Source organism: Pantherophis guttatus, chromosome 7 (assembly GCF_059756535.1).
Source record: "Pantherophis guttatus breed Tessera chromosome 7, ASM5975653v1, whole genome shotgun sequence".
NCBI lineage: Eukaryota > Metazoa > Chordata > Lepidosauria > Squamata > Colubridae > Pantherophis > Pantherophis guttatus.
The window spans coordinates 26,110,015-26,126,749 of NC_142069.1; the positions used below are offsets into that span (position 1 = coordinate 26,110,015).

The 16,735-nt window shown below is 37.7% G+C and overlaps 1 protein-coding gene across 1 annotated transcript in view; it reads right to left on the bottom strand.

Moving 5' to 3' along the window:
• Positions 1 to 276: 276 nt before the first annotated feature.
• SYN3 (synapsin III) overlaps positions 277 to 16,735 on the bottom strand; it is a 205,045-nt gene continuing 188,586 nt past the window's right edge. The window contains exons 10-14 of the mRNA XM_034403830.2: positions 12,995 to 13,097; positions 6,150 to 6,284; positions 3,453 to 3,525; positions 1,718 to 1,991; positions 277 to 524 (exon numbers count right to left, since the gene is read on the bottom strand). Of these exons, the coding sequence (XP_034259721.1) occupies positions 392 to 524; positions 1,718 to 1,991; positions 3,453 to 3,525; positions 6,150 to 6,284; positions 12,995 to 13,097 (718 nt within the window). The 3' untranslated portion in view covers positions 277 to 391. The remainder of the gene's footprint in view (positions 525 to 1,717; positions 1,992 to 3,452; positions 3,526 to 6,149; positions 6,285 to 12,994; positions 13,098 to 16,735) is intronic.

Consider the following 16,735-nt stretch of genomic DNA (forward strand, 5'->3'; position numbering starts at 1 on the left):
TTGAGGGAGATGATTATATGTTTCACCTCACTTGCCTCTTTTCTGCACATCTGCCGTAAATGGCACAGCGAGTGTTGAAGGCAGTTTATACGCACTGCAGCATTCTGTAGGCCTGATCGTGCATGACCTCTGTGTGTAGGTGATGATGGACATGTGTTTGCTTTCTGTAAGTTGATAGCATTTAGACGCCAATGGGATCCAGATCACAGAGAAGCAGATTCAATTGCCTTTTGATTTTTCCCCCTTTGCTGAATATAGGAATACATACAAGAAACTATAATGACTGATACATTTAAAGACAAATTTGTATAGGGAACTATAAAATGAGTGAGGAATTTGCAAGAAAAGAAGACCCAAATATCCAAAATTGCTCTAAGGTTGGATTGTGATGCTAATCAGAAAACAGGCTAGCAAATGACTTCCTCAAGTTGCGGATGGTTTCAGCCTTTGCCTCATCTTCATTTGTGATACCTCGCTGTGAAGAGTCTGAGATGTTGAAGGTGTTTGTCAAGGATTGTGATTTGCTGAAAAAAATAAGAAAAAGGAATAAAAATCTGGTTATTTCCTTGATAAAATTTAGAAGCTTTAGGAAGTAGTGGGTTACTACTGTTAGACAACAATAGTGATGCTTAAAAGTTTATACATCCTTTTGTGAGTTTTCAATATGCATAAATATGACCTAAAATGTGATCTCCACATAAATACTAAAAACTAAATAGCATTAAACCTATGAATCAAAAACATACTTGTCCATTGATTTATTGAAGACAATGATCTAAAGCTACATTTTTGTGTGGCAAACGTATGTGAAATGTTGCAATGTCATGCCTTGGGCCAGCTTTGCAGGTGTTTAGACCAGGCGATTTTCATCATCGATGGAACTATGAATTTTGGATTGTATTAGCAAATTGTACAGGAAAATACGATATCTGTCTGAGGTGAAGCTCAGCAAATCAATGAGGTGATTTGCTGAGGTGAAGAGCAGCAAATCAATGATCCAAAACAGAAGTTATATGACCAAAGAATGGCAAAAGCAGAAGAAACGTAATATTTTGAAATGGTCAAGTTGAAGTCCTGGCTTTAATTCTATAGAAATATTGTGGAAGTGGGCAATTCACTTGAAAAAGCCCATCAACATCCTTAAGTTGATTCTGTAATTAGGAATGGGCTAAAATTCCTTCAGGCTAATGTTCAGAAGAGATCAACAAATAATAATTATCACAAATAATTAGTTACAGTTATTGCTGACCAAGGAGGGCATACCAATTCCTAAAAGCAAAGGCTCACAAGCTTTTGCCATATATATTTAGCTTTGGATCATTTTCCTCAGTAAAAAATGAAGAATTTCAATAAGTTTGACTTATTTTTTTAATAGGCTTTTCTTTATCTAGGTTTAAGGCTTCTGTGATGCTTTATGTCATATTTATCCACTCATGACAATTCAAAAGGGTTCACAAACTTTTAACATTACCATATCATTGGGAGTTATATTAGGTTTGAATATTATTTTCAGGGTGGGCTGTGGTTAAGCTGGAAAATGCTTCTCCCTATATAAGACTGCCAAAAATTAGTTTAATGTAGTCTTCCCTTTATGTTCAGTTGTTGAGTTTCTCGTGCATGCACTTGTTTTGGTGGTGTATTCTGGAGAGACTCATAATGGCTTGACCTTGACTTTAAATTGCAAGAATTATCCATTGTAAAAAAAACCCCCACATACTTTAAATGAGGATGCTGCTTAGAAGGTTCACTGAATCCTTGACCAGGAGCCCATCCTTGTGCTGGAGGCCGAGGTTGCTGGGCGGGAAACGTGCCTAATTTGGAAGGCTGACTTGGTGAGCTTCCTGATGATGATCTAGTTTGCTGGGGAGATCCTGGTGACTTCTGCTGCTGGGATGAGGTGGACTGAGGGCTCAGAGGTTGCTGACCCTGTGGGGACAGCCTTTGCTGGGGTGGGGCTCCTGACTGTGATCCTTGAGGCTGCCATGGGCCACCTGGAGCAAAGGAATACAGACACAGTCTGTAAAACAAGATTAGTTTTTATAAAAGGTCTGATCTTCATCAATATTATGATTCTGAATTGATACAAGTTTGTTGGAAGACTGGACAACCCCTTTTCTTGGATTATTAATCATTTATAATTATAAAACAGCTGATGAAGAGTTCTAAGAAATATGAAAACTTTCAAGGATTTTAAAATGTCTCTTGTTCCTATGAATATATTATCTCTGCATTTTTTCTCCAAAGTCAACTTTGGAAAACTTTCATAAAGGAGACTGAATATATGGCTCCCCTAGATAGCTGACTTCTTTAAAGAATCAGTACCTATGAACAGAGAAACTGCCAAAAGGTTAACTCGGGCTGATACCAATACACTAACTTAGAAGGGTGAAAGAAGAGTGGGTCACTACTTTTCTTCTGTTTTCTGTCTAGTGGTGCCAACTCTTAACAGCCATTTTGTAAATGGCAAGTCTCTCAGGAAAGCCACTTTGAGCACTCCCATTACAGTCACTTGTCACACATAACCACTGGCCCAGATGTTTATAGCAGGGGTAGGTTCTAAATTTTGTTACTACCGGTTCTGTGGGTGGGGCTTATTTTGTGGGCGTGGCTTGGTGGGGGGGTAATATGACGGTGGGCGTGACCAACTTTTTTTTTTTACTTTTAAAAGCATTTTTTCTACAACCTTAAGAGGTTGCAGAAGAAAATGCTTTTAAAAGCCTCTGACGATCCCAGCTGAGCCACGCGATCATCAGAGGCAGTTTTTTTTCTTTTAAAAGCATTTTTTCAGCCGAAGAGATTGTAGAAAAAAATGCTTTTAAAAGTTAAAAAAAAAAAGCCCCTGATCAGGTGGGCGGGGTAAGCGAGCGGCGACTGGGCCAGGGACCGGTTCGGGGACATGGCCAGCCAATGTTATTACCGGTTCTCCGAACTACGAACTACTACAAATTTTTACTACCGGTTCTTGCGAACCGGTGCAAACCGAGAGCAACCCACCACTGGTTTATAGATCCTTGCTATAACTTAGCAAAAGATTAAAAAAAAACATCTTTATTGTCTCAGTTCCCTAACTTTCCCCTAATAAACTGCATTTTAAATTGTGCTCTTTAATTTTTAAAATCTGTAACTTCAATCTGTGGCCAAGCTGCGCATCTGAAACAAAAATATATTTCAACATTTCTCAAGTTTTTGTTGGCATTGCTTCTGTTTCCTTATTAAGTTTGGATGTTAAATCTAATATTTTTTCAGGATGGACTGTCTGAGTAGAAATATATATTCTTAATCTTTTTGCCTTCTCTATAAATACTGCTGTAATTTATTAAGCTTAACCCTGCCCTGTCACCATATTCCTCTCAAAAAATCAGCAGAAATCTTGACAGCCGCATTTCATTACTCATACATTTACAAAGGAAACTAGTACCTCACTCTTAAAAATTACATGGCAGAGGTAGTACCTTGAGGTGGTGGTCGGGGTTGGGAAAGCTGTCCGAGATGTGGTCCTGACATTTGTGATTTCAATGATGGAGGCTTGAAATAAAGACAGTGCAGTCAGAATATCACAAAGAGAATCAACAGAATAATATTATGTATTGCCCATAGCAATTTCAAATTAACTACTACTAAAACTCTTGAGTCTGTTTGATTTTTTTGTAACCTTAAATTGGGTAAGCATCATAGGGCAACCATTTTTCAATTAACATATCTCAAATGTCTCTAAAATACAGGATTTGGGACTCCTGTGGGATTGAAATTTGGCAAAGTTGTAGCTGTTTCGGTAGTGCTGTGCTCTGTGCTCAGTTGCAATCACATGATTGTCATTTCCAACACTGCCTGCTTTCTGTAAGGAAAGTCAATGGGAAAGTTAGCAGGAAGTTGGAAGTAAGTCCCACTCACACTTTTTTTTTAACCTATATTAGTCTGTAGGTAAGGAAATATCTCTAGAACAATGATACCGCTACCTTCAATCAAGGAAGCACAACCTATCAGCACCAAAGCCCATTGTATTTACCAATTAGTAATTACAGAGACAATTACGTTGGTAGAACTGATAGGTGCCTGGCTTTCAGAATGAAGGCGGACTTTCTGAAATGGGTTCAGACAGTACTGAGTAATCCAACAGCAAACCATGGCCACAAAATGCCGTCTTCTGCTACCTATACTAGCTATGGGTCACCAAGTCAATTTAAACACTGCGTTCAAAATTTTGCTATGCCACAGGAACTCTCGTTTTCTGCGTTTCGCCGAAGCGGTTGTCATCAATCGATTGAAACCTCCTTTGTGTGTTCAGAAACAACTGTAAGTCACACTATGCCTTCCGTGGGCGTAAGTTTTGTCATAGGCTGGTTTCCACATACGTCACATGTTTCACTAGCGCTCTCACTAGACCCTATGTTCTATGTCGCTTTTAACTCTGTTATTGTAAATTTGGTACTGACGAGTCAATACGAAATGCTTGCATCTACCGCTGTTCATTTTAACTGCATTGTTTAAATGATCCAATTATCTAGTACAGTGGTGGCGAACCTGTGGCACGTGTGCCAGAGGTAGCACACAGAACCCTCTCTGTGGGCATGTGTGCTGTCGCCCCAGCTCTGTTTCAGATCTCTGCCACGCATGCCCGCCTTGCAGTTTGGGCGCACATACTTTGGACACTCAGCGCCTAAAATACCATCACTGATCTAGTATATTATAAGCCTCTATTTATAGTTAATCCTTGGCTGCAGCTAGAATAAATGGGGAGAATATGTTGTAGATGGGCATGGAAACTATGTAACTTTAGCAAATGTGTAATACTTCTTAAACTTGTATTCCTTATCTGAGTAAAAGGAAGAATTTAGGTAGGTGCAGATTCATGCAATACAATAGGGAAAGCTGAGTTGTTTTTTTGCATAGCCTTTAATAAGCCAAAATCCTATTCTAATGCTTCTTTACTTTAAAGTCAGGTTCACTTAATGAAGCCTAACTAATTCTAGTACAGTCTATCTTAAAAGCTCCTTAGGACAAACCTTGCAATCTTGAGACCTGTCTGGTGTCTTTTATAAGGATCTGAGCAACCTGCAGAACATCAGGATGGTAAGTGACATACTAGAGTGCCATAATGGCCTTTCAGGGAAATCCTACTGGAGCGTCTCTAAAGGGAAAAGTCTCCTTTATATTAATGCTATATTAATCACACTTGCATGCCTCTGGGTGGTTTACAGATAAAACAGTAAAATGATATAAAAGCTATTCTTAAAACAGTTAAAATAAGATTAAAGCAAAGTTAAAAGGAACAAAATGAAAAGGCAGCCCACCAATCTCCTCCATGGCACTCTTAGACTTCCTGGTCAGTTGGAGAACAATTGATACTGTGAATGAGTATGTTCCTAAAATAAGGACACTTATATCTGACTTGAGATTGAACACAATGCAACAATTAAACGTCTTTCCGAGATAAGAATATTCACTATTCAACATTCAGGAGCTTTTAAATACATTTTCCTAGCCTTATTTCAGAAGCTGATTGGCTTGGTGGACTTTGACAGCTTACAATATTTGGAAGGGATGGCTAATGTGACAGCTGTCTTCAGGATTAACCACATTGAGGAATGGATTTCATACAGATATCTGTGCACATCTTCCATTTGATTTTTGCTATCTGGCCAATAAGGTAATAAGTATGCCTTGTATCACTGTTTATTTGGATAAGAGATGAAATTAGTATTTCCAACTATTTGTATTGCTGCTTTGTGCATAGTATTTTCATGTGCCTCTTTAAAGATAAACCTTGAATTTTTAAAGATAAACCTCGATGGAGAGAAAGGAAATTCACACACGCAAATCTACAGTATTCTGCACTTGTTGAATGAATAGCACTGCATGTCCCTTACACATTTGTCTATGCTGCTGTAACAACAACTTTAATGAATTTTCAAGTCCTTTTCCCCTCTGTCCAGCTTTTCAGATTGTATCCTCAACTACTGTGTTATATAAAAAGTACAGAATTACATATCTTGTCTATAATGTAGTTAGGGAGTCTAGAAAAAAGAGCATAGTATTCAGAGTAATTTTTTTTTTATTAAGAAAGTTTTGAAAAGAATATATTTCAATGTCATTTGAAAACCAGGCACCTGGTTAGATTGATTTCTCTGAAAGATGCCTCCTGTTCTTACCCAAGGCCTCAGAGGTGAAGGAGAAGATCCCACAGTCATTAAAGTCTGTGTCATCCTAGAGACCACCATATCAGCTATAAGCTGCCTATCTTCCTCCACGTGCTCTCCTATCAGAGGCATTGAGCTGTCCATCACCTGTTGAAACAAGGAAAACATTCTTTTCAATCTGGTTATGTTTCCTAGTGCAGCAGAAAAGCTCAGACACTGCAAAACACATGTTCAAGAACATTGTGGCTTTGCTTCCTGCTCCCTTGTGTATCAGTTTTCTATACAAGTCAGAAGCTTTTTAAAAATGTGACGCTGTTTCAATGACATCATATTTGTTAAGTTAAAACACAATCAACTTTTCCCAATACAGGAAAGAATCAAATCTCTCCATATTTCACAAGGATGGGATTGCAACTGATCTAACTATTGTGCAAATTGCTGAAAGAAAATTTTAGGTTTTCCTTGACAAATTTAACAGTTTCAGTCTTGGCTGAAAATCTTCTCTATTCTTTGCTCCTTTATATATAATATGCTAAGCCATAGTTTGCCTGATGATAGTTTACTTACTTGGATGGATTTGTGCAATTTGTGCAGTTTTTAAAAGAAGCACTACATTTTAGTATAAGGTGTGAAGTCGGCCAAGATACTTTCATTTACTACGTTTATATGGCTAACCATCTAATATAAATTACTCAAGGCAGACAACAAAATAAAAACACAACCAATGATTAAAAACATAAATAACACTGCATAAAGTAGCATAAATGCTGAGAACCATAACATTACATAATAAATATAACCAAGAAGCAGGCTCACCCATGCTGTCAGGGCCCAGATTTGACAGCAATACCAAGTTTTTAATGCTATGCAAATTTGCAGGGTGGAAAAATTGATTACAATATAAGATGAGCAAGAATGACATGGAACTCTTCACAAACCAATAAAGATTGGTTTCTTCTCTCTTTAGTTACATTTTTTATCTACAGTTTTAGATTTTATGTGAAAAATATTTCCTCTGAAATTATATCTATATGCTTATTCTGACCACAAGATGGTGCCCTCATATCTCCCAAGTCTTTGTAGTTCTATTCAATAAAATAGCAATTGGGATGTTCTCCATCCGAGTGATAATAGTCAACTTACTCTCTTTTTGACTCCATATGTAGTCAGAAGATCTTCCATGAAAAAGAAAACACCAATAGGCTTAGAAGTTGCAAAAGTTTTCAAAACTACAAAAATTGTATTCACCTCCTCCTGATGTCTAATATTGTGACCAAGAATGTACCAAAACGGTGAAAGGAAAGGACACCAGTTCATGACTTGGAAAGCAACCCTGCCAATCATGAGGGTCTGCAATAATGTGAAAATGTTGAAATGTGACACCACAACACAAATTCTGTCTTTTCTACTTGTATCCCAATGTGGCACATAAATATGTATATCGTGTAGTTTGTGTCCCAACATTGCAACCCAAATGTTGTCTTATGCCACCTTCCCCACCCGTGGGTATCATGTTTCCAATTCTAAAGTAGTAAATAACCAAAGCTGTAGGAAACTGGTTAAACTGTTATTTTTATGTATCAGTTATCTTAGTACAAAAGATGGGGTGGACCTTATAAAATCAAGGCTGGAGAAATTAGCTCATAATTTCTAGAAAACTGTCTTCTAGCGGGCCCAGGTGAGTAATGATATGAGCATGAGATGTTCATCAGTTTTTCTATCTATCTGAAATAATTGTCAATTTTTATTTATACTTTCAAGTCAGTGTTGACTCTTGATGACTGCCTGAATTATTCCCTGCATTTTCTTAGCAAGGTTTTTTTTTTTTTTTTTACTTTAATTTTTATGCCGCCCTTCTCTGGAGACTCAGGGCGGCTTACAATGCGTTAAGCAATAGCCTTCATACTTTTGTATATTTATACAAAGTCAGCTTATTGCCCCCACAATCTGGGTCCTCATTTCATCTACCTTTGAAAGGATGGAAGGCTGAGTCAACCTTGAGCCTGGTGAGATTTGAACTTGCAGTAATTGCAAGCAGCAGATGTTAATAACAGTGCTTTAGTCCACTGTACTACAGGCTCTTCCAGAAGTGGAAGGCTTTTCAGAAGTGGTTTACCATTGCCTTCTTCCTAGGGCTGAGAGACTGGCTGGCTCAAGGTCATCTGACTGGCTTTGTGCCCAAGGCCTTAACTACTACAAATTGACTGTTAGTTGTATATTGCTTTCCATTAAAAAAAATCTCAAAAACAATTACAGTTGAAATGCAACAGTAAAAAGAAAATACAGTATAGAAATAGGAAGTAAAATAAAATTAAAACAAGTAGAAGCAGCAATAGAAACTTAAAAATCACAAGTGTTATCACACCATTAAAGTATATTGGAAAATAAAGCTTTCTGCATTAAACAAGAAGCAATTATTTAAAATTAATTTATAGTCTAAGAGTGGACACAAAGTGATCTTCTAATGCTGAGATAAACACAAGAAACTCAGTGCAAAACTGTTTTTCCTTGTTTCTGGAAACAAGACATTAATGTAGCAGCTGAGAAGAAAACAGGTTGACCCAGCTATGCAGTTCTGATCTTTACCCTGTACAAGGTTTGTGGCTGTCTTCATTACACTTGTTTTTTCCTGATAAAACTATCTCAGAGAAAGGAGGGATATGGTCAAAGAGAGAAATCTACATGGAAAGCCCCTTTTCTTCTACTACTTCCCTAATTCCATGAAATCTGTAGGCTAAACATTCCTGTTTCCATGAGTTTCATGAGTCAGGAAATTTGGATTATCAAAAGAACTCATTAAAAACATCACATGAGCTTGTCCAGTAGCATAAGGTTAACTAGACATTTACATCAAGCAGTAGGGCTAAATACAAAGAACAATGAAATGATTATATTTTGAAGTGGAGGAACTGACAATTGATTAAGAAAATGTCTCTTCGTCTGCTACTGTATAAGTAGCTAATCTAAAAGATGAACATTTTCTCAACCTGGTTATCTGCTAAGGACATCTGATTGGGTTTAACTCATCTTCAGAAAGATGCTAAAAAAGGCTGTTCCAGAAATTTCCATATACCATATCACACAAATGAACAGCCTTTGGACATTAACATCTGCCCTTTGCCTGCTTGCTGTTTGGCAGCATGCTATCCTAATGGTACATTATTTTTAATGAGTATTCCCATATATTTATATAGTTTGGCTTTTAGGTTTGGGAGCCACCTAGAGGTGCACAACTATGGCAGTATATAAGCAATAGGAAATAAATATCCATACATGAATGCTTTCAAAATAACATGTCAGTATGCACAATTGTACAGTATGCACAATTTTAGAAGGGGATGGATGCATATTTCAAAAAAAATTATTTTATTGATTTGATTGCTCTTGTGATTTATATCTAATTGTACACCTCCCTTATTGTACTTGTGATTTAAAAGATTTTTAAAAAAGGATCAGCTGCTTTTGGAAGCATGTCAATAGGAATATTCATTCTATAGGGTTTCGTTTTACAGCATTTGCTGCAACTCTGCAGTCATCCTATAGGGTTTGCTGCAATTCTCTTTTATTAAAGATAATTCATGTTTGGATCTGGGTTGTGATTCTTTCTTATCTTCCTATGTAATTCTCATTGCAGTCCTTAAAATGGGTGGGCTAAGTAAGTGGTTGTGACTTCCAGTATCTGAATTTCCCATTAATATATATAGAATTAATTCTATAGCCCAGTGATGGTGAAACTTTTCTGCATTCAGTGCTCATTATCCAGATTTGGGTTATCTTCCAAACATAAATTTCCTTACTATCTGCTTGTATGATTGGCTAGGCACTGCTCTTTCCAACAGTACCTTTTAGGCGTAGATAGTTATTGTATTTCTGCAGAAAGCCCCAAGGTAGGATCCTGAGACATATCTATATGTGCGCAATTCAGGAGCAGGGACAGACTAGATGGAAAATTACGCAAGGGAGTAGAACTGCATCTTTATGTGGTCTAGATGGAGAAATAAAATTGTGCTTTGTATTAAAATTTGGATTTGTTCAACTGGGAAAACAATGAGTGATTTAACTTTTCTTAGTTTTCTATTTTTACTGGAAAGATTTCACTATATCACAAATGAAATCACTATTAACAGAAATATTGATCAACTTTTAAAGAACAGCCCTTCTTACTTTGCTTTCCCTTCATTTTTTAATGTATGTTCTCTCCTTAGAGATGGGGGATGGAATAACCACAGTTTATGGTTTGGGAGGCAGTTATCTTCAATGCCTGCAATGATGATGGTAAATAGACAACCTGTATCGTACATGAAGGTAGGACCAGAAATGAAATGCTTTTCAGACAGAGGATTCTTATGTCTAGCAATTAAAAAACCCACCATATACCTATTCTACCTTTTTCTTCTAAATCAATACCTGTTTTGATTAAAAAAATAGCTGAAATGGCTGTGAAAAAAGATGGGAGAATTAGAAATGCAGAATATTGTTTAGATCTCTTGTAAAATTATAGAACGAAACAGAGCAGCTGTACAATAAAAACCTAATCTGTTAATATCCTGTGCTGCTTTCCAGTTTCCTAGATTGTGCTTTTAAATGCTTTGTATCAATAGTGCTCCTAGGATTTCTAAAGTCTAACTTGGAATAATCAGAAGAAAAGTCATTTGATTTTGGCCTGAAGCCACCTATAATGTATATATTCCACCTCCATATGACGGTTTTGGCGAGTACAATTTTGTGTTAACTATTAAAAGTGACCCACATGACAGTTGCTCTTGCTTGACTTACAGGAAGAGAAGAAATAGAAAAAGCAGAGATTCCGCCCACCCCCTTCCTGGCAGCACACTTGTGTCACATAACCTTTGACCTGTCACTGATTCCTGCAGGACATTTATGCAGCAGAAGAATGTGCTGGTCCTGGAGGGCTCATGTGGTTCTCATCAGCTTCCCAAGGCTCAGTGGGTGGGAATGCTCTCCCACATGCAGCTATTTGGATATGTCAGTGGCCCTGAATGTTGCAGTAGGCAGGCTCTATTCACCTCCCTGCGTTGGTGGAGTTTACAGCAGGGCAGACACTGAGTCTCCATTCCAGCATCCTCATATGGTAACCAAGGACATTTGCTCATTTTTCTCTCCAGTTGCCCTGATTATCTTCTCCCCCCTCCCTTGAGCAGGTTTTTCATTTCAGCTTTGATGATTTTCAAATATCCATCCCTCTCCATGGTCTGACCCTCTCCACTCCGACAAATAAGTTTCTCTCAGCATGGCCAGCTTTACTTCAAAAAACTTCAGGCTTTTTGTTTAGAGCTAGAGTGTCCCTGATAAAGAGGGACAGAAGGATTTATTATTCACGCCACCCACAAGCTCCTTGGGGAGTTTCCTTATTTTGTTTTAGCTGGAATCTCAAAAAAGCTGCGACTCTTGATTCAAGGCTTCATTTTGGGGTTTGGCCAAACAGAGAACTGCAGTAATACATATTAGAACCTCCTGAAGAAATATTAAAATCAGCATCTGAAGAAAGCTAACTCAATGAGGTAAGCTGGTGCCTTACAGGTGTTTGGAGTTCAGCTATCATTTTCAATTATCTTGACCAATGGTGAGGGATTGCGGGGATTATAACAAAACATCTGGAAAACACCATGCACCTGCTAAGTTTTTGTTTAAAAGACACAGGAGCAGGAAAGTTCCCTTTTTCTGGTCTCATGGACGCCAACAAGGTCATTGGTTTTCTTATCTTTAGACTCCGCCAGCCTTTGATTAGCATTGTTCCATTTCTCTCTGCTTTAAACTTTTTCTTTTCTTATATCACCACTTTGATGTGCATAATCTACTCTTTCCTTCCTCTGAGTTGGCTGGCTTCCCAAGTCTAATGAAAACAGCACAAAGTTCAGTCTACACATCCCATTGTGGTGCAGTCTATAAAAGCTGGGTGATGAAAAGAGACAGGAGCCCTCTCTATCACAGGGCATTCAACTTTGTTCTGCCTCTTTCTCTCTCTCTGTTAGATCATGTACTTGTCATCTATACCAATGAAGCAAGTGGAAAAGGAAGTTGAGTTAGATCATGAATCCTGAACATTGTTATTGAACTGCTAGGTTTATTTTATTTTTTTTCAAGTTAATATGAGGTTTTGTTTCCCTGCCCTTTATTATTTCCATTCATAGCATTCACCTTGTTTCAAAGTGCATCCTAGGAGGAAAAGCCCTATTCCTTGTGATTTAAAGCTACAAAAGGTGCTTGAAAGGGCCTGGCAGACTGAAATGGAAAAGTGCTTCCTAATTATTTTGACATAGATGTATAAACCTGAGAATAGCTAATACCATACTATTCTGAAGCCAAATGCTCTGTCTTCTATTAAATCAGTTAAATGAATCAGTTCTAAGATGGAATAGGTGAAAAAGATATGTAGGCAAAGTGCTGAAATAACTGCATATGTGTCTGGATGGGTTGCTGTGCTTTATTAATTTTGTATGGCATACATTTGTCAGGGAGCTCTACAATGCTATGTTACAGAGTATCTTGACAGCCTAATTGCTGGTTTGTTCAGTTTTGCGTTTGCGTACTTATCCATGACGAACCATGGGAGGTAAACTAGCTTGTACCAGCTGGCTAGAAGCATTTGGGTTGGTGATTTCTTCCAGGGCCTCTTCCACCCATCTCACCTTGCATCCAAGCAAGTCCAGCATTGGCCCTCATTCTCTTCACGCAACTAGCCTTTCCCACTGGAGTGGTACCCATTTATCTACTTGCAATAATGCTTTAGAACTGCTGGATGGGCAAGACAGGATGGGTTGCCATGTTGATGGGTTGCCATGTTGAATCTCTTTGTTTAAATGGTACTTACATTCTATTCATTCAGCTCTCCTCACCTCAATGATATAATCTTTGCCATCCTTACTGTGAACAGCTTTGACTGCACAGATGTCAAGGCCGCCAAACATCTCTGCAACAGAATCTGCCCAGAGTCGGTATCTGCCAAAAGAGTTTATTATTTATTATTTATTTAAAGTGTGATTAAAAAAAAATATCAAACAAGCTTCTTATTTAGGGATGGCAATATTCTTAACTTTTCAAAAATGGATATTGTTTTACAATGGTTTTATGCTAATAATACAGATGTTTTCTTAAATTAAAATATTTCTGATTATATCCATATTTGCGATGAAAATATTAATATATTGTATAGGTTCTGCATTTTACATTCAACTCTCAACAGTACAGTAACAAGCATGCAATAAATACACTCCAAGTTATCATTTGGTAGAATAGCATTGAAAGTGTTACAAAAGATATTAAATGCCCTATGAATCTATATACCTGCAAAGATCAAAATCTTTAATTAGTAATGGCTTTTTCTGTGGCACTCAATGGAAGTAAACATTGGACTTTGAAAATGCAAGATAGAAAGAGTATTGACATGTTTTAATTTTGATGTTAGAGAAAATTCAACATCAAAACTGGAGAATATCATGAATAGCCAAGAAAAAAAAATATGGATCGTAACAAAAAATTATCATACAAATGTCCACAAATACCATACTTTGGACCCATTGTACAAAGACCTAGCTCTATTGAGAAGTTTATAAAGCTGAGAAAATGGAAGAAAGACAAAAACTCAATTGCTGTGGTGATAGGTGAACTGTTGGAAGATTTGAAGAACCAGGTTGAGAAGAGGTCACTCTGAAGATAATCTATGTATGTGGTGACTAAGAATTAACACCAACTTAATAACACATAATCAAATAGAATAACCATGTCCTCAGGAACTTGGTGAATTATAAGAATTAAGAGCTGTGGTGGCGCAGTGGTTAGAATGTAGTACTGCAGACTACTTCTGCTGACTGCTGGCTGCCAGCAATTTGGCAGTTCAACTCTCACCAGCTCAAGGTTGACACAGCCTTCCATCCTTCCGAGTTAGTAAAATGAGAATCCAGATTGTTTGGGGGCAATATGCTGACTCTGTAAACTGCTTAGAGAGGGCTGTAAAGCACTGTGAAGCAGTATATAAGTCTAAGTGCTACATTTCTTGAGAAAGCTGGACAAAGAATGACTTCTGTCCTTAGTTTAGTACTGAGTATTTTGACTAGATGGTGTCCTATTTTGTGTCTTAATAGGTATGTTAATTCTTACCACATATCAAGCAACACCAAATGTTCAATGAGCTGTTTTCTCTAATAAAGAAAAAAGTCCTCAGTGCTGGGATGCCTAATTCTTCCTGGGTTTTTATGGGTTTTTTTTTTTGTAAAAAAGTATGACTAGCCCATGCAGCTCTTTCCATTCATACCGTATTTTTCGGAGTATAAAATGCACCTTTTTCCCCCCAAAAAGGGGGTGAAAATTTAGGTGCGTCTTATACACCGAATGTAGCCCCACCCATCCACTGGCCCCCACTCTTTGGCCTCTGCCTTGCAACAGTTACCTCCTTGCAAGCAAACAGCAAAAAAAAACCCCAGCTCCTTTCAGCTTCAGCACAGCCTAATTAGCACAAGTTGATTGGATCGGCCTCCCGACTCTCAGCTGATTTGCTCTCAGCTGTTTTGCGCAGGGCTCTGCTGCTTGCTGCAAAGAGGTAAATTGCTGGAGCAGATTTTTTTTTCCCTTGTACTAATCAAGCTATGCTGAAAACGAAAATGAAAGTAAAGCAGGCTGTTTGCTGTTTGCTGCAACGAGGCAAAATTGCTCAGAGGTAGAGGGAAATATCTTTTTCTTCTTTTCCTCACCAAAAAGGTAGGTGCGTCTTATACTCCAGTGTGTCTTATACTCCGAAAACTACAGTAATCCTTTTAAAACAGAATATGAAAAGAATAGAGGCCTAGTAGGCAGAAAAAGAGCTTTTAGTAAGTACCACTTCTGCTTTAGATGATAAGAAAGAAGAAAATTCTCTAGAAGCGCATGGTCTCATAACAGTTGTCTAAATGAAACAAGCAAAAGGAATTTTTAATTGCATGTTTCTATTCTCTTGAACATGCATCAAATTTCAAAAATTCCAAACATTTGTGGAGAAGATTACAAACCCAGGCTGGATAAAGAACATGGAATGTAATTCCTCATGTATCCAGACCATATGACAAAGGGGACTTTCCTTTCTTTTGTAAGACAATTGTAGCAAGGATCAGGACTGCAGATATCTGAAGATGATCCATCACGATAGGAATCTTCCTGACTATTATGTTCTTTAATGGACATAAAGTTTAAAGTGGCCCCATGTTTTGACATGCTGTCAGTGAGAATAACGTCTCATTTCCACCCATGGTTGCTTGTTCTCCTTATGTCAATCACTGCCCAAAGTGAAAAGGATCATAGAGGCAAATGACTTTAATTCCTTGTTGCCCACATTGGACAATTAGATGACAGTGATTAAAAGAGCAGTGATAACACTTGGGTATCATTGGTTGTGGAACTCTGTCTTCCTAGCCCCTAAAAACTTTGTTGATTGTAACCATAAGCAAAATGCTTTTGCTCTGCTGGATGATAGCACCTAGGCAACGTTAGCTTAATTAATGCTAATTCATTCTAATTCTAATTACACTTAATTAGAATTGGGTGAGAGTCCACAATTCCTGAATTGTAAGCAAGACTGGAAAATAATAATAATAAAAGATCCAGAATACACTGGAAAACTACTTCTGTATCATTTCCAAGAAAAGCACATGGACATGTCTGTCAAAGCAGGGTCAAAGATGATCCCCATTTCATTTGATTTCAGTGCAATTTAATTACTATGCTGCTGCCAACTGTTTTTATTCCTTTGCTTTCTTTATTTTGCATTCTATTGCAGTTTGTTATGTTGCCTTTAGCTTTTATGTCTAAGTTGTCAGTCACTTATAGAAGTGACACGAACATATTGCTTTGGAAAGCTGCATATGAGCTTTCTGAAGCCATGTGAAAATATCTAGTACATGGAAGGCCTAAAAAACAAAAAAGGTATTCTGTATTTCATCCTTTCTGTATTTAGGGGTATTTCCTTATTTTCATCTTTTATAAGGGTTTAAAAGGGATCTATATAGTCTGCTGCTTTCCTGAATCTAAGCCGAATAGATGTAAACCAGGATAAGATTTGTAGTCTTAGGTATTTTTATTATTTATTTATTTGTAAAATTTATTATCTCAGGGTAACTTTGGGCAGCTATACAAAGCTAAAAAGGCATAAATAAAATACAATGAAGAGCCAAATATTGCAGCCCAATTAAAAGATAGAATGGAGGGGAAGTGGGGTCTTTATTAATTGATCAACCACCTCCACTGTGATGCTTCTTCATTGGAGCCCCAAGCTTACTGGCAAAGTCAGGTCTTTAGGCTCTTATGGAAGGTCAGGAGGGTTGGACCTCACTTGGGGAGCAAGATGTTCGGAAGGGCAGATGCAATGGCAGATAACACTCTTCTCCTGGACCCTGCCAGCTGGAATACTTGGACTGATAGGAGGACCTATATCAGACCTCCACAGCTGGCATGAAGTTGGAATTCTGGTAGATACTTATGCAGATATTTCTGCATAAGTAGCAGCACTTGCTAAATACATTGTCTGTAGTTTATAGTCAATTAAAGTAAAAAACAACAACACACCACCTCTTATTAGGGCCAGCCCTACCTATTAAGCCTAATGAAGTAGA